We start from the raw sequence: 18,455 nt of genomic DNA, 5'->3' as shown, positions 1-18,455 counted from the left end.
CTTATCAATGTTATCAGCAACTGTAAATTCCTTGAAATACAATAATCAATTAATTACGAGAAGTATCAGTTCTAATCATCCCCCATCCAGTGCAGTTTCAGTCTACATTAGACATCACCATGATTTTTGACACTGAAATCAATCAATCTTTGAGTCCTAGAGAGAAATGGTCAAAATGTGCAGAAATTTCCAAAAGGCAAACTTGAAATATCAAGTGCAAGAGGCCAAAACATGTTTTGTGACGCCACCTTGACCTTGGATCATTTAATCAGTGAACATTTGTGCCAAATCTGAAAGGATTCTCTTGAGGACTTCTTAAGATAACATGATAATATCTTAACAAGGAAAAAAACGGTTTTGAGAGTTCACATTGACCTTGACCTTTGATAGACAAAATCAGTTCATCCTTTAGTCCACGTTTGTACCAAATATGAAGAAATTCCCTTGAGGCCTTCTAGAGATGATGTGTTTACTCTAAGGTTTACACTGTCCATGACGTCTGACCTTTGATTCCCTCAAAAGTTATTTTGAGATATCGTTTTCACAAGAATGGGACGGACAGAAAACATAATGCCAGGTGCCACTTTTTTTTTTCTGGTTTTAGTCCAGTGAAGTTTAACATTCATTAAAAAGTACAAACCTATACAGCGGGTGCGAGAGTGGTCCAGCCTAAAGCCTGTGTTACATTCACACATGGTGCCCAGGTAGGAGCGGACACAGCGGCCATTTGCACAGCTACATTCATCTGAATCCTCCTCTGAGCTGTCGCCTGTTATGGACACACAGGCAGGACAAAAGAGAATATGTGGAATATAAGACATAAGCTAATAAGGGTTCATTTCATTTCATATATTTTAGAATTTCATATAAAACATTGACAGAGATGGGGTGTGGTTCTACCTGGATTGTAGTTGGCGAAAGCAGCGAGGAAATCCTGCTCCCCATCGGACTCAGTCTCCAGATGCATCTCGCACAAACGACTGAACATCTCTGAGCACAAGGAATGAACATTTTGAGTTTTAAAAGAAGATGAAAATCGTTGGTCAAAGCTGAGAGTGTCAGTCAGGACAGCAGCTTCCTCACCCGAGTTTCTGGGTGGACATGTGTTGCACTCGGGCCCCCATCCGCGACCGTAGTGACAGCAGCACTCTGAGTAGGTCACCACCATGCCATTTCTCGGCTCGCTGCAGATCAAGCCCTCGTCAACCTGCAGGAAACACACGTCCTTGTGGGCTGCAGTTCGATCTGGGTTTAAAAAAGCATGGTCATAAATAGTTAAGTGTAGTCAGATTTACATAAAGTTCAGTACAGGGAGTCACATTCAGGCTGTTTAAAGATTAATATCATGTAAAACATTATTATGGAAGCCAGTGGAGAAAGTGCACAAAAAATATATAGTGAGTACATTTATAACTATACGCATAAATGTCACTTCAGACGTTAACAGCATTTGAAGATAAAAAAATCTATAAAAAATAAAACATCAATACACAGACACTATTTTAAGTCAATCTCCATAACTGTTACATGTCGAGGTTATGGACAGTGAAATGTTGTTTAACAATCAGAAGTAGCAAGAACCACTTTTCCATGTATAATGTGCGTATGCCTGATACAGGTTAGTGTTAACAGAGGTCAGGAGCTTTTCCAAATATGCAGCTGCAAAAGTGCAGAAATGAGTCGGTCCAATAATACAATAAGTACCTGTCTAGCCTGCAGTGGCTATAGAACTTTTTTATTTTGCTGTGCCACACAGAATATTCCCTCTGTAAGTAAGAGATTCATCTTTAAAAGATTTAAATACATTTTATTAAAATGAAACTACTTATTTGCATTTAAAATGATTAGAATCCACAGATAAATTTAAAGAAGGAACCGTGTTTAAAATGCTATCATCCTTAAAGTCTAATTAATGAAGCATCCCTATCAAGTAAATATATGTTTATGTGTGTTAATATGTCCAGTGTATAAAGCAACATGATGATTAGTAGAGGGGACGAGCTGATCACCTGAAATTCTAAGACGAATGAGTTGCAGTGGGACGATAATAAGGGAAGGTAAAACAAAGGTCTTTTTTCCTGTGACCAATCATCCATGCACCGTGCTTACCAGTGAAACATGGACGCAGTATTTAGTGCTGTTTGATTGACATTAAAGTTGATTCACGTGTTGCATTCAGGATGAGGACATGCAGGACGATAACGGTTAAGCTGCCTTGTTTTCTATTTCCTTGTATTTCTAATTGTGAAGATATTATATAATAGTAACAGTATTATAGTGTTGGTTTTTTGTCTGCTGGTAATGCGTGTTACACTTTAACAGTCCTGAGGTGTTAATTACAGATGTTAAACCAGCCATGATCATGACTTGACACTAATGTGCTGTGAGTCACCTATCTTACATCATAATGAACACTACCGAGTTCATTCTCCACTAAATGAGCAGCCTTCAATTGCTTTCTCTGTCTTTTCTCTAGCAATACAAATACATTTAACAATATACATAACACAGACAAAGGAGACATGAAGTGGTTCTGAAAATCCCAAATATTCAGGAAAATGGCTAAAAACACTTTTTCCTGACACTGAACATTCTCTGATATTGTTTTACCTGCATAACTTTGTACATATTTAGTTTTGGTATTTATCAAATAAGTGGGTAGAAGGGGAAATTGTGTACTACAGGATGCATGGGGACACAAATTGGGAGGAATTACAAAGAGCAACATGAGTGGCAGATGTCGACGTAAGCCAAAACTCATTTTGATCAGTCAGGCGAGCTAACGCTAATTTTTTTTTTTTAGTTTTTTTTTTACCCACCGTCATAGACGCACTGTTTCAGCGCTGCACTGAAGGTGAGGGGCGGGTCGCAAAAACAGTGAAAGGAGCCGGGCGTGTTCTCACACCTCCCATTCTTACAGTACGAGGGGTCCTGGCACTCATTCACATCTGCAAAGGGCACCACAGACACTGGTTACAGTATGAACATCTGCTTGGGGCCAGCTCTTGTTGGCAGGTGGTGGACACAGTAACACAAGCATCAGTGCAGTTGAGTTCAGTTCAATTTTAATAGTTCTTAATAAATTCTCCCACTGTGAAGTTTGCAATAGCCAGGTTTGGCTTTGGTGCAGCGGAAAGTTGAATGTAGCATTTCTTACAATCATTGTATTGGCTTTTAATGTACAGCGTTATTGTTACTATGTCCATCACCTTTATATAAAGTTTTCTTTCTTTATAGGCCTTTATCATACATTTTGCATGCATGTTATTTCCCTCACCTGTGTAAACTGAACTCTTGGTCATGCATTGTACAGCTGGTCTGTAGTTAACATGCAACCACACTGTGCTCCATGCATAAAAAAGGGCTGCAGGGTAAAACAGGAAGCTTGGCTGCAGCCAACACATCAATTGAGGAATCTTTATCTGTCAAGATGTTTGCAGGCAGTTTGCAGAGAAAATGAATGGCAATGCCAAGTAGGCAGGTGTGGGCTGTATCAGAGCAGATACTTGGACGAGGATTATTTCTGTACGGGGGAGTGAAAAATTGAATCGACTGATGTGGTGTTTTATATTTCTGTTGTTGTTGTCAGTGTGCGTTAACTTAATATACCTGAAGTGGGTCTAGTACGGACCATGCTCATTATTAAGTTAACAAATACATAGCTATTAAAAACTACACAGGCTGAGAAAAAGAGACTTAGAAATGCTCCCCTGCTTTAACATTTGGTTTGCAATGAATATTTTATCATTCTTATGCCACATATTCTTCCATCTATATTTTTTTCTTTTATACTTATACATATCAAATGTTCTCTTTGATACTTATATATAACCTGTATTGATGATTTAGTTTGTTTTGTGTTTTATCTTCCGTATATATTTTGCACGAGATTGATTTGACGTGACGTGACTTTACTTAACTTAACTTAATTTCAAATCCATCTGAATAAGATCAAGTCAGAGGTCTAGGTCAGTACGGTCATATTCACTTTCATTCATGCCCTTAAACTTGAAGCTTTGTGTTTCTGAAATCAACACTTTAATGGCCAAAGCATGTCCCAATATGAGCTGCTTTTAAGCTCATCAGTGTCCGTCCACTTTTCAATTTCCTACTCATTCATCCATGCCATGGTTGCAGTGGTAACGGAGGCCTATGTACTTTCTATTCTCAAGAATCCAGGACTTATCTGAAGAAATGCTGAACACTGGCTCCTGCTTTTAAAAAAAAACAAAAACTACAACGACTCCCACCACAACTCCTCTGTTCCGACGTGGCGTTTAGCCAACCACACCTCACCACCACATGGCTTCAGAGTGATACTGTACACCATTCCTACATATCAAGCCTTTCCAGGCAACATCCATCATCCAGCAGGAGGAACCCAGCTGTTCTGCAGGCATCTCCACGCTCTGACCCTCGTACAGCTTACAAGAGGAGAGAACGGCCCAATCAAATAATTTAGCTACAGAGCTGGAGGCTGTTACTTAGCGTATACATTACATCTGGTTGCACTCAGCTCCATGTACCACTCTGGTTGTAAATAAATCGTGTGAAGCATCAGAAATCTTCGTCACAAAACCGTTTATATATATAATTTGAAACAAGGTGAGTATTTTCAAACTTACGGATGTAGATATAGATTTCTCAGAGTGAAATTAAATCTTTTTTCAATGCACCAGCCATTCAGACAGCAATGACAGTAAATTACAGTGGAAACTTATCACCCTTTGTTTAAATTAGATAACATGTAAGACTTCATGAAGCCTGAGCTACTCTGTAGGGGTGTGAGAAGGAAGAAGGAGCGACTTTCTGTTTATTAAAGCTCGAATAAAGATGAGGACTGAACTGCATTAAAAGAAACAACACATCACGTGATAGTCTACAGTCTATATGGACAAATATCTGAGGGAAGTAGCAAAAATGTTAACTGATAAAATGGAGACGATGCAAAATGGATGTGAATTGAAAAATTGAGAGATGAATTGTGGTTTGATACTAAAGCTGATTTGACTAAAACTGTGGAAATACAACCACATTTTATCATGTTCAACTCATTTTCTATACTCAACATAAAATTGCCATTTATGATTTGAGAAAAGTTGCCTCAAGGGGGAAATTAACAAAAAAGAATTGGAAAGAAATGGAAGTGATGAAAAAGCTGATAAAAAAAGAACACGCCCACTCGGCTCAACTCTCGACCTTTTCTGTCTTGAGTGTGGACTTTCAAGCCAGTTTATGCCTGATGACATTACCTGAAACTGTTTATTCAAAAAAGCGATCCACAAGTTTGTGGCTGTGGTTTATGATTTACAGTTTAGAATTTTTTAAAAATTATGAAGTTCAGTTGGATGTTCTGAATGATGAAACTCAGCCCATCAATTTGTTATAATAAATCACTCATAGTTTCTCATATTTTAAATTCCCATGTATTTTCATCACTTCCATTATTTTCATTATATGAAAGGCAACTTTCCTTGAATGATACATTTTTTAATTTTTGCAATTTTGTTTTTGTAAAGGATTATTTCTCACATCCACCTCTAATAAAAATATGTTGTGTCCATTCACTGTAACTTAGACCTTGATTTGAACAGCATGTTCTGAACTGGTTTATTTATTGCATTATTTATTTTTACTTTGTGTGGTTTGCGTGGTTTTAGCTCAGGATGACTATTATAGCTCCTCTAACATAAACATCCTGTTGCTGACGTTGGTAAAAATATAACATGAGGTACGTTCAAGGTTGGTCCTCTGTAGCGTTGTGTGTTAATTTAAGACTCAAAGTGATATTTATAAAATTAAAAAAGCCCCTTTCAGCCACTTAAAATGCAATGAAAACATTTTACTTCATTAATATAGAAAATCACATAATTTGTGAACATCTCCATTTCTGATTACAAAACATCATAAGCTTCATGTTTCATTTTTCTGTTCAATATGATGAAAAGGGTCCTTCACCATCTTTGGCACAGTAAAAACTAAGATTTCTTTCTGATTTTCCAGGATAACCTGGCGCTGCCCACCGCTGCCTTGCTGCTCTCTGTAACCCTCGCTCTGCAGAGGGTCTGCACTCACCAGCCTGCTCCTCTGGAGTCACACAGCTGTTGCGGTCAGTAGCCAGGGTCCAGGGCGGCGAGCAGATGCAGTAGTATGACCCTGGGGTGTCCACGCAATGGCCGTTCTTACAGTTGGCTGGGTCCTCGCACTCATTCACATCTGTGCAAGCAAAGAGATGAACTCAGTGTTCGACATAATCCCTCCAGTAGCTCGGCAAATTGGGAGAAATTGCCAGTTGACTCACCTGCTACTATTGCCATCACACACTTATTCTTGTAGGAATCTAGAGTCCAAGGCCGCTTACAGTTGCAGTAGAAGGACCCCTCGGTGTTGATGCAGTGGCCGTTAGTGCATAGAGACTCGTCATGGCATTCATTCACATCTGAGGAAAGAACATGCAAACACAGAATCTGTAATGAGGCATCTACAACACTGTTCTCTCCTAAAATCCACAATAACGGTTTTATATTGTTCTATGTGAGGATCCATTGAAGTGTCATGTTATGCTGTGTATCTGATCGCTCACCAATGCACTCCAGGAGGTTGCTGTCATAGTAGAAGCCCCGCTGACAGTAGCACTCGTAGCCCGGCAGCGTGTTCTCACAGCGACCCTTCTTGCAGATTTCATCAGCAAACAAAGAACACTCGTCGATGTCTGCAGACGATAAAGGAATAATCTGTCCTCAGTACAGGAAGTGTTGTTCAATGCAGTGAGCACAGTTTAGCGATATCACGAGTCACGACAACTGTAAACAAAATTTGTATTTAGTCAAGGTTAGGTACAATTACAATATTATTATTATATTAATATTCATTAATTCAGGCGCAACTGTGATCATTTCAATGTTTAGTGCCCAATCGATATATTGGTTGGCTGAAAATATGTGATGTGAGCCTTTCACAGAAATCTGCGTTTATATCTGCCAATACGGCAAACATTTATTTTACAGATTAAATAATGGAGGAAAGATGTTTGACGATGACATCGTAGGAATCACTGCCAATTCTTTTTATATATATTTAATATATATAGCAGCCAATATATTGGTATTGTAAAGGTTTTACTCCATAATATCAGTATCAGCATCACCCGTAAATAAATCCATATTGGTCCGTCTCTATTAATGTAAACAATAGATGTTTTGGAGCAAACAGTAGAATATGTCAGCCCTGGTGTGTACCATGGAAAGCAGGCAGGCTGTACTGGAGTCCTTCTTCATAGTAGAGACCTCGTCCGTTTGGACACAGGAAGTGGAACTCGGCTGGGAAAAGAAGACCAGGAAGATTTTAATAACCACTGCATGAGGTATAGATACAGTGTATGGCTACAATAAGCAACGCTATCGTTTGAGTACAACAGAAACTGAATTCCCTATAATGGTGTTAGCACAAGCTACAACCATCATCCAGCCCTTAAAAACACTGAGCCTCAAGATGATCAATAATCTTCTGTAAGATTGGATGTGACACAGTAAAGTGTAAATGTACCTGAATGGGAGACAGGACAAGGGTAGATCTCACAGTGGTCTCCCCATCCCACTCCAATGGAGCAGCAGCACTCCTGCTTGGTGACGTTGGTGGCCAGGACGCTGTCGCAGAACACGGTGTCATCGAGGTTCAGGTAACACTCCTTCTTCTCGTCTATCAACACATAAACGGCTGCAGGAGAAAACATGGTCTAAGTTAACAGAACAGAACGGATGATTTGGCTTACAAATCCAGCGACTCGACTTCACCGTTACTGGGTGTTCAAAGCTGGCCTTCTTTTAAATTTATAGCTCTAAAAATCTAACCTGGGTCATGAAGAATACAAGATTGGGTCATTTATGACTAATGATTATAATTGTTTGGCTTAAAGGGCTTCAGTTTTGGTTTACATCTGAAAAGAAATGTTCTGGGTTTGTGACAAGCAGGGATCAAATGTTCAGTCCTGGTTAAAGCTCTGGGATGAATGTGGGTCAACAGTAGAGCAGGAGGGAATCAGTGCAGCTTACCCTCACAGCTGTGTTTGTCCTCTGAGAGGACATAACCGTGGTTGCAGACACACACATACGACCCCGGTCTGTTCTCACATGAGCCGTAGGGCTGGCAGAGACTTCTGTCTGCAGCACATTCGTCAATGTCTGAAAGGGAAATCACACAGGCAGCTCTCAGACCTGGTTTCTACCCAAATACCATGTGACTTGCAAACAAATATGTTTTCTCCTTAAGCTGAGTAAGCAAAAAGATTTTTAGAAAAATATTGGTAAATGTTGTGTCATTGTATGTACACTATGGAGTTTTTATCTTTATTTAAGAGCGTGGTCTGTTTGAGAGCAGGACTTCAAGTTCAAGTTTTTCAATGCACTCACACTCAAATAGTTCCTGTTCATGCTCGGATTTGCTCTGCTTGTGCACAAGCTGTATGCATGCACTTAGATATTTTTTTATTTTTTATTGATGCTCCAGTTTCAGCTCTTCTCCTCAAGGTCAGAATTCTTTTGTACATGCCTGAAGCATCTGTTCTTGGTTTTCAGGACACTTTCATTTGTCAACACTACACCTTGCATTCTATTGGTTGATGGACAAAAGAAAATCCAAGAGCACAAGAAAAAAAATCCAAGACCAGACATTTCACATCTGCACAGAAGTGGCTTGAGCACAAGGCAAAGAGCTGAAGGGCTGGAAATCAAAGTACAAACAGGAGCTATCTGAGTGCAGGGTTTTGAGTGAAAGCATTATAAAACAAACAGTGAAATCAATGAGTCCTGCTCTCAATCTCAAAGACCAAAGTACTTAATAAAGATAGGAAAAAAAACATAGTACACTATTTATTAGTTAAAATCTACAATAGAGATGTCTAGATTACAATTGATTAATCAATATTTTGTTTATCATGCAGAAAATGAAAGTAACTTTAATGGCAGCCCTGATTTTATCACATTTATTACAGAACTTTGTAAAGAAGACAAATGTGTCTTTAACAGTAAAATCAGCTCCTAAAAGAGTTGAATGATAGTTGTGGAAATTAGATATAAGGATACAAATAAAGAAACTGCAAAAAAACCCAACCTATCAACTCCTGCATATGAGTTAGTTACTATAAGCAGAACGACACAAAGCACATTGTTTTCTGGTAAAGGTCATGACCTTAAAGAATGTAAAAGACTGACCTTGGCATCTCCTGCCTCCGACCAGTGCATAGCCTTTCTGGCACTCACAGTGATATGAGCCCATGCTGTTGATACAGTGACCCTGCTGACAGTTTGAAGGCCTCTCACACTCATCGATATCTGGGATGGGAAGGAAATAAAAACAACTGTGTCAGCATGTGAAGCATGTGTTGAGCAGTTTTAGATCTTTTCTTTAACCTGTTAGTCACTCTTTATGTTTATTACTCATCAATTGAGAATAAAAAACGTATTACTTTAGGGTGCTTAATAATTGCATATTGGTTTGTGGAGTAATTCCTGCCTTCACAGTGGCTTCCTTCCTGTGTGCGCTGGTATCCCGGGTAACATTGGCACTGGAAGGAGCCTTCAGTGTTGATGCAGTGGCCGTAAGCACACAGCCGCACGTCCTCACACTCGTCAATGTCTGATTGAGAGAAAGAAAAAAATGTAGGATTCATATTCGGCACCAAACAGCCATCAGATCACTTGAGTGCATTATAAGCAGCTTAATCTATGTACTGGGGTGTAAGGGTTAGACAAGAACTTCTCACCACTGCACCCTTTGCTGTCTGCTAATGGAAGGAAGCCCTCGTTGCACAGGCACCGGTAAGTACCAGGGAGGTTCTCACAGCGGCCGTTAGGACAGATGCCAGGCTTCTGACACTCATTTATGTCTGGTGAAACGTCAGGGAGGAAACAGAGGAAGATAAATTACACATTAGTTGTAATAATTAGTTTTTTTTATTACCTCTGACAAGGAGGTTGTTTTCCCCCTCTGTCAATTTCTTTGTTGGTTTGATTGTGAAAAACCTACTGGACGGGTTACCATGAAATGACTGACTGGTGTAATGACTTTCTTTTTTATCATTACAGCACAGATTTTCATAGTATATTCCATGTGATAAATATAAAACTCCTTTAACAGCTGAATTATTGTTTAAAATGACAAAATAATAATGTGTCTGTAACTACTGAAGAAGTGGAGGACAAATTATTCAAACACGCAGTAACACATTATATCTATTTATATTAAATATCTTTTCTTTTCCCTCTACAGTATGTTAATCTGAGATGTTTCTCTGTATTAAATCCCAGCACACTATTGGTTCAATCAAAAAAAATCCATCATGATGCAAAAGCATATTCCTTGATAAGTAACAATACTAATAAGCTGACTGAAATATCATGCACTATACTAATATGTAAAAAGTTTATTTGCCATTTTTTGGGTCTCCGTTGCTGAGTGGATACACAGGAATCACACACTTTTCACAGTTTAGTAGAATAACATCAAGATACCATAATTCGGACAGGACTGTAAACTCTCTTTTTACAAGGGGAGGTGGTTAACTTGAATTTTTAGAGTCATAATAACAAAAGGGTAAAACTCACCATAGCAGGTGCCGGCTCGGGCCTCGTGACCAGGCAAACAAGGAAGACACTCATAGGAGCCCGGTGTGTTCTCACACTGCTCATTGGGACAGGTGTTGGGATTCAAACACTCATTTATATCTGGAACGAGGGAGAAAAAGTTGAACATACCCTTGTTTGGATTTACACAGACACACATGCAGGGCACAGATGTAAGCGTGTGACAGATGCACACACATAATAAGTGTTTTGTCAGTGTTAGTGTGTCACAGCACACTAACATCCATGGTGTCATAATAATCAGCATCTTTGTACCTTCACAGGCTGGATGACGATGTGACTTGCTCCTAAACCCGCTGTGACATTCACATTTATAAGAACCAGGCAGGTTTATACACTGGCCTCCAACACCACAGATGAGCTGCTTAGAGCACTCGTTCACATCTGCAAAACAGTAAACATGAGGCCAATGCAGGTTTTGATAACTGATTTAAAAAAAAAAATTAATTAACCCCACTGAACGCACCTATGCACTTAAGTCTGCCATGCTGCACCATGTGTTTATAGCCCTGACGACAGAGGCATTTGTAGCTGCCCTCTATGTTGACGCAGTGGCCTCTGCCGTGGCCGCACGGCTCTGACTCACATTCATTATCATCTGGAAAACATGAGAGAGGAGTGATGTAAATACACATGATGGAAAAGAAGTCATTTTAATTAACACATCAATAAAACATTTAAAATCAAGATAAAATCTCTTTAAATAAGACTAGTGTTTTCTTAAAAATGGAGTCAGTATTGGATTTAAAAAAAAGAGACAAATTTAAAGACTGAATCCTACATTTTCCAACATGATGCAAGTCGATAGCATCTTTCTTTAGACCCGCCCCCAAACTAGTTAAATACCCAAATGTTCCGAACTCCACAGCCCCAGGTAGTAATGGAGGCTTTCTGCTACAAACTTTTTGTCTCCGAGCCCTAGCCAAAATATTTTCTCAAACTTTGAAAAGCTCCCTTCAGAGCCACAGAAGACACACAACTGTTTTGGCAGCGTGAGTAGAACGCCTCTTGTTGAGTAACCTGACCTGCTTGATGTGTGCTGCTTGATTGAAGCTAAATACAGTTGAAAAGCTTCATTTAAAGCTGTTAAATCCCACATAATCAATTCTGAAATTATTAAAAACTGTGCATTTATGTTGAGGAACAATAATAGCAATATGATCGTTTCTAATTTCAAAAGATTTGGCTTTAATGGTCAAGACAAAAATGACATAAGACGAGGATGAGGTTGGGTTCAGATAAAAATGAGAAACTAAGCTACTGATTAGAAAATCTTTTAATTTATCCTTCTTGTCATTTATCTATTTTTGATTGATAAAACAAACAAAAATAATTGTGATTAACTTTCATATTGAAGGTGCTATCCTTCCCGTTAATCATGTCTATCAATGAGAAAAAATGTTTTCTTGAAACGAACAATAAAGCAAACAAATAAAATGTCAGAATGAGAGTGACCTGTGTTTGCCAGCATGCACAAGAAATTTCTCATCAGCGTCCCATCCCTGCACCTCACCCCCGTCTCTACCATAGTCTCTTACCCTCACAGATGTTCCTCTGCGGGTTCAGATGGTAGCCGGGGTGACAGTGACAGATGTGGCCGTTCAGGCTGTTCTCACACTCGCCACGACCACAAATGTTCCTGCTAAGTCTACATTCATCTGTCTCTGCTTTAAGGAGGGAACACAGAGTGGACCAGCATTATATATATATACATGCATATATATATATATATATATATATATTGATACATATATTGTAATTTAATATATACTGTATATAGAAAAACAACATCCATGCAATACCTAGGTTCTGCTATTTTTGGCCATGTTCACACTATTCAAGATTTGGTATGACCTCTGAGTTTTTCAGAGCTGATGACAGGTGTCAGTCAGACAAACAGAGAGAAGCTGTATTAGATTTCTTGAGCAGTACTTTCTAATAATCAAAAATGAAAATACAAGACAAGTGTTCAGACCAGAATCTGGAGAAGTGGAAAAGACAGAAACGATATCAATATTAGAGCTTGGAAAATCTCGGTTTTCAATAAATTGGATGATATTAACATACAGTATGTATATTTTACAGTTTAACCATAACTTTATCATAAATAACTATGGATTTAAAGAAAACACAAATGAAATGAAATATCTAGGACTTGACTTAAGATAACAAATTCCTTTTCTCTATTGTTTATTCTGTAAAATAAAAATAAATCATCTTGTAGAATATCACCAAACATAAAAGACGCTTTCAAACACTCACAAAAAGAGATTCTGGTTGGTGATTGTCACTTATGTCTTTTAGGAATTTTCTTTTTCTTTTTATGGAAATTAGATTAGTGTGTCACATAACCTGCTCTAAAAATGTGGTTATAGCAACACTTGCTTCCATAAAACACAAAGCAGAGTGTGAACATGGCCTGAAGGTTGGTTCATGCTTCATGGTTGAATGCACACGACATCCAAACTGTCCCAAGGCATCCGCTAACCATGAAAGAAGCATGCATCTGAGTAGATTTAACTTCATGTTAAACTGAGCTCATTTCTATTCCTGATATTATTTCTAGCATCATGAATAATCTCAGTGTGAAACAACAAACGTGTATGACATCATAAAATGAATCTTTGGTATAAATTAGCCTATCAGAGAAAGTCAACATGTGATGTGTGAGTGATGGACCCGTCTTTTCTTATCGGGGGAATGTGGAGAGCTGGAATTTCCAGTTCTGAGGCGCATGAAGCATGAACCAGCATTAACAGGAGTAACTCACGACCAGGTTAATACAGGACAGATATCTGAATCAGTTTGAGGTTTGCTGGGAAACTCACGCAAGACTTTAGTCTGTGTTTCGAAGGGGTCATTGCCTGGGGTCATTCTGATGATAGTCGGAGGGGTGGGTTTAACAACTGTGGATCCGACAAAAGACAGATGAAGTGGACAGAGTTTAGGAAGGAATGGAAGATGTTGAACTTGAGTCCTGATGTTTCTGTCTTCACCGAACGGAGGGAAGATTTCTCTACGTTGGTCTATCGCTTATTGTTACTGTTAGCAGGGAGAGAGATGGGTTTCCCTCACTGTGACAGATGAAGTACGTGAAGTACCATTAGCAAATGTTTGAGTTTCAACAACGACATAAGAGGTTATGTCAGGATTACACAAAACTACAGAACACATATCCACGAAACTTGGTGGAAGGATGGGACATGGGCCAAGAAAGAGCCCATTACATTTACACCATGACAAATGGGTGGATCCAGGAATTTATTTTCACTTTCTTTAGCAATTTTAATGAAATGAAAATAATTCATGAATCTTGATGAAAAAAATCTGAGCGTGTTATGAGTCTGTGTGAAATTTGGTGCAGATCCAAGTAGAAATCCGGATCAAGCAGATTTGAATGTGTTTACGTAAGGGGACTGTTAGGCCTTGGCGGAGGTGTGTGTCCTACTTTGTGCGATTCTAGTATCGAATGTGTGTTTACCGGGCACACGAGGACTGCTGGTGGTGGTAGGAGCCTGCACGGTGGTCGTTGTCTCTGGTGGCCTCTCCTGATTGAAGGAGTGAATCAGATCTTACAACAGCTAAAATTAACCAGACATTATCATCACATTAACAACAATAAAACGAGGTCTTACCGGCCGCTTCGGCTCTGGAGGGAAAAAAGACAGAGACCCATAGAGAGTATTACAATTACTCGCATGAACCGTACGAAAGAACGACAAGCAGAAAAATGATTGATACCTTAGAGAAATCCTGAGCAGGAAAATGTTTTGACTCACCCTCTTTCTCATGCTTGGGGGGGAAGATGGGGGGGAAAGCCACGGTCTCTCTAATGTTCAGGAGGGAGTAGCCTTTCCCAGCAGGGCAGATCTTACTGAAGGCCACTGAGCACCACATGGAGAAAGGGAAGAGAGTTTCCCAGTTAGTCCACATACTGCAAAAATCTTTTGATATTTGACTGACAACAGCACATACAGTGGATTGTATATATGAACGTATAAACATCCTGTACAATCACTTTGCATTGAATAGAAATACAAACACTTCTACATCTCATTAAAACTTATGACGATAGAACATAACTATAGTGTATTAGGCTAAAATACAGAACATGGCTGATTGCTGCATCCCAGTGTATGATCATGATAATTAAATATAGACATAATACATAATCACAAAATGATCTTAAAAAGATATTAAGCTTAAGTTTAAGTGTCATCACTATATTTTATTTTATTTTTATACTATATTTATTTTCTACATCTAAAACTAAACTCAATATATTCTAATAAAATCGTTATTTAATATTAAGCTTCAAACGGGAGAAATAATGTGATCAGAGTCAGAAACCACTTTCTTTTTAGGAGGGTTGTGTTACTGCATTTATTTTCTACTGTTTTCTCAGTCTGATTTTGGTCTGTAACATTTATCTAGTGTGTTAATTTGTGATTATTAGAAAAATACTCTAATCGTCTCTCTCTCTGTTAATATGCAGCGGGTCACGACTATGAGTAACACACATCATGAACTGCAGCACATTTTACTGAACATGTCATTGAAAATCATTGGGGTCTACAACTGCTCCTCTCAGTCTCCATCCACTCACCTGTGCCCACCTGAGGACATCTTTCACAGTTGCGGCCCCAGGCTTTGCCCACCGTGCAGCAGCACATCTCCTGGGTAAGGTGGGTTGTCACCGCGTGCTCGCAGCCCCTGGCCTCGGACGCCATCAGGAAGCACTGAGCCTGCTCAGCTGGAGACTCTGACAGAGGAGAGTTTTAACAGGGTTTGATTTTGGTGAATGATCTCGACTTAGGAGATGAACAATCCAGTTTTTAAAAGGGCAGTTTAATTTAAAAGTCATTGGAGGTGGTGCTCTGTGAAAAAAGACCCAGAAAGCGCTCTCACTCACCAACACACCGATGCCTGTCCAGCACCAAACCAGCCTTACAGGAACATTTGAAGCTGCCCAGTGTGTTCAGACAGTCTCCATTCTGACAGACGCCCTGCATGGAGCACTCGTTGATGTCTTCAAGTGCAGGAGATAGGGTGTAAAAAATAAATATGTTATTTATACTAATATACTGCCAAAGAATTTATATAGTTTTTATGTTTCATATGGGAACTGTAATTACATTAAAATTAGCTAAGTTTAAAAAAAACAAAACACTTAAACTGAGCTCTTAGGTCTAATTTGTCCTCCTTGTTGTAAGATGTTACCTTGACAGTGAGTGCTGTTGAATCTTTTATAGCCTTGTGGACAGGTCGAGCCATACTCTTCTACAATTGTCTGTTTGACTGATGCATCTGAGGGAAGAGAAGACATGGAAAAATCCAGAGATATGACCCCAGCATAAGTAAAATGAAGTAGAGCAGCTGACAGATGATACAAACTAAAATATAACTGTAAAAACCCTATCCTGGATATTTTGGCTTTATTTTCGTGCAACAGGAGGACGTGGAGATGCGTCTTCCATCATTATACTCAGTCTATGTATGAGAACTCATCATCTAACTCTCTGCCAGCATGAAGATACGCCTGTATTCCAAACTCTAAAATCTTTTAACACTTCACTTCTTTTCTAATGACAGCTGTTTTTAATGAGGCCTATAATCAAGTGTAGCTTGTCACAGAATAGACAGAAAATGTCTTTCATGAGGTTTTGACTCATAACAATACATGATTCTTCCCCTGCAGGAGTCTTAAACCTCCAACACAGAGGAATGTCCAATTTTCCATGAGGGAGTACAAACATGTAAGGCCGTTTTATTAGAGAGCTGCGGGAAGATGGCACTCACACAAACATTTTGGAAACAGGCGATGAAACAACAGCTTACTTTTGTTCATTTAGATGAATGGATATAAATGTAACAAAACAGGCAGCGATCTGGGCAGGAATCCAATTATCTAAAGACTAACCAGACACACAGTATCAGGTATTTTTTGTCAAAGGAGGTATTGTCTGAGTCAGAACTGAGAGGCGGAATAATAGCAGAGTGGAAAAAACAGGAGCAGCCAACTTTTTTCTTGAAATCCAATCTTCAGCAGTGTGATGACAGTCGTGCACTGGGCAGGCCCATAGGAACATGCTTAAGTAGAGGGTTATTTTCCACATTCTGTTTTTCTGTCTCACTGTCTGTGTGTAATTCCCGTAATTTCTTCCGTTTTTTTTCCCTCCCCAACGTTTGACACACTCCCTCACCCACTTCACCACTAACTTTCATGTACACACTCAAACACTTTTTTATAGAAGTATAAAGTGATTGTTTTAATCGTAGGGGCCATCATTTTAAATTGGTGGGGATGCTTGACATTTTCGGCTCAATAAACAATCATTTGTTTCCAGGGACACACAGGATGTAGATTGGATGATAGACATTTAATGATTACTGTGAGAAAACAATTAGTTTGCACTCACACATCTGAATATTAGCACAAGTAAACAAAGAGAGAAGTCCATCAACAAAGAGCAGAGGAGAATTCTTGAAGTGCACTCTCACTCACTTGGTAGTTTTGGGCACTGATAACACTTGTTTTGGCCCCATGAATTCCCCACACTGCCGCAGCAATCTTCCTGATTGGTCAGAACAGGAAGTGGGGTGCTGTTGCACTAAAGAAGGACAAGATGGAGAAATATTAATGCTGGAAATACAGATGATGAATAAAGTTTGCTCGCAACTAAACTCACGGCTTGTTTGGGTGTGGTCTCCTGGAAGCAGCGCCCCTTTGGTTTGTGTCTCGGGGGGAGCGGGCGCGGCCCTGTCTTGTGAGGAGGCTTGATGTCTGATTGGTCGAGAGGTTGAATGACCACAGACGTGTCCGGTGTGTGGTGAACACGCACGTTAATCTGCACTGGAAATAGAGAAAAGGTAGAAATCAGAGAAATGAAGCGTGTCACAAAACTGATTTTCACTTTCACTCAAACCAACCAGGGATAGAGGATAAGTACCTTCAGATGAGTGGTGCCCTACTTGTGAAAAAGGCAGGGTGAAAACCGAGTGTGTTTGCGTCAACTGGGTCCGCCCTATGCCTGACTGCTCCACCAGTTTGTGGCCGTCTGGCTTCAGAGATATGGGGTAGACGGGCTGCTTGTTGCCTCGCGCTGCCTGTGCTTGCTGCGTCTGCTGGAGTGGAAACTGGCAGAGCCGACCGGTGAAGCCTGGCGGGCAGAGGCAGTGTTTCCTCGAGCTGCATATTCCTCCGTTCATACACGTCAGGGGACACACAACTATGGAGAAAAAGAAAGGAGGAGAGATGTCAAACCAAGATGTGCAGAGATTCCCACCAGTCGACGGTTCATCGCTATGAATCACATCAGATGAGAGGAAAAACACAAGCACATAATAACAGAGGGAAACAGCTGATTTAAAGTCTTTACTTCAGAGGGGTTCTGATGTTCACATGAGCGGCCTCATGATTTAGCTTTATATAACAGAAATATGGCAGACAGACAGAAAAGTTGCATGAGCAGAGCTACATAAAATTTTAACTCTGAGCTGAATCGTTGCTAAAGTCACACCAGCATGACGGACTAACAGTCGGCAGCCGATTCTGAGCAGGAGCGCAGGTAAAGTCACTAATCTGTTTGACAGCCTCAGTTCCACATATGGGAAAGATCTCAAAATCTATGAGAAAGCCGCTGGCTGGAGACAAGTTCACGGCATATACTGTATTCATTGCAGTTTTATTAGGTCTCCCATTGTGTTTATTTTAAGTCCAGTTGGTTTTGAAATGTGCACAATAGAACAATTATAGGAAAGAGAGAGAAAGAGAGAGAAAGAGAGAGCAAGGTTGTGTGGAAAAGTAAGCTATGC

The 18,455-nt window shown here is 39.6% G+C and overlaps 1 protein-coding gene across 4 annotated transcripts in view; it reads right to left on the bottom strand.

The window, feature by feature from the left end:
* The window catches only part of ltbp3 (latent transforming growth factor beta binding protein 3), a 35,427-nt gene that overhangs the window by 1,394 nt on the left and 15,578 nt on the right, over window positions 1-18,455 (bottom strand). The window contains exons 2-28 of one of the 4 annotated variants that reach the window (XM_069509997.1): window positions 17,591-17,869; window positions 17,330-17,493; window positions 17,146-17,251; window positions 15,861-15,947; window positions 15,553-15,669; window positions 15,247-15,402; window positions 14,420-14,524; window positions 14,276-14,289; window positions 14,122-14,188; window positions 13,469-13,546; window positions 12,179-12,307; window positions 11,107-11,238; window positions 10,896-11,024; window positions 10,602-10,721; window positions 9,761-9,883; window positions 9,511-9,633; window positions 9,210-9,329; window positions 8,052-8,180; window positions 7,546-7,716; window positions 7,239-7,319; window positions 6,584-6,712; window positions 6,302-6,439; window positions 6,076-6,216; window positions 2,820-2,948; window positions 1,084-1,245; window positions 901-990; window positions 641-769 (exon numbers count right to left, since the gene is read on the bottom strand). In XM_069509997.1, coding sequence (XP_069366098.1) covers window positions 641-769; window positions 901-990; window positions 1,084-1,245; window positions 2,820-2,948; window positions 6,076-6,216; window positions 6,302-6,439; window positions 6,584-6,712; window positions 7,239-7,319; window positions 7,546-7,716; window positions 8,052-8,180; window positions 9,210-9,329; window positions 9,511-9,633; window positions 9,761-9,883; window positions 10,602-10,721; window positions 10,896-11,024; window positions 11,107-11,238; window positions 12,179-12,307; window positions 13,469-13,546; window positions 14,122-14,188; window positions 14,276-14,289; window positions 14,420-14,524; window positions 15,247-15,402; window positions 15,553-15,669; window positions 15,861-15,947; window positions 17,146-17,251; window positions 17,330-17,493; window positions 17,591-17,869 — 3,348 coding nt within the window. The remainder of the gene's footprint in view (window positions 1-640; window positions 770-900; window positions 991-1,083; window positions 1,246-2,819; window positions 2,949-6,075; window positions 6,217-6,301; window positions 6,440-6,583; window positions 6,713-7,238; window positions 7,320-7,545; window positions 7,717-8,051; window positions 8,181-9,209; window positions 9,330-9,510; window positions 9,634-9,760; window positions 9,884-10,601; window positions 10,722-10,895; window positions 11,025-11,106; window positions 11,239-12,178; window positions 12,308-13,468; window positions 13,547-14,121; window positions 14,189-14,275; window positions 14,290-14,419; window positions 14,525-15,246; window positions 15,403-15,552; window positions 15,670-15,860; window positions 15,948-17,145; window positions 17,252-17,329; window positions 17,494-17,590; window positions 17,870-18,455) is intronic. The other 3 variants (XM_069509998.1, XM_069510000.1, XM_069509999.1) reach the window with 3 other exon arrangements.

Source organism: Paralichthys olivaceus, chromosome 15 (genome assembly GCF_024713975.1).
Source record: "Paralichthys olivaceus isolate ysfri-2021 chromosome 15, ASM2471397v2, whole genome shotgun sequence".
Classification (NCBI taxonomy): Eukaryota; Metazoa; Chordata; class Actinopteri; order Pleuronectiformes; family Paralichthyidae; genus Paralichthys; species Paralichthys olivaceus.
Note: the sequence above shows the minus strand (reverse complement) of the source record. Positions and strands in the feature narration are given on the sequence as shown.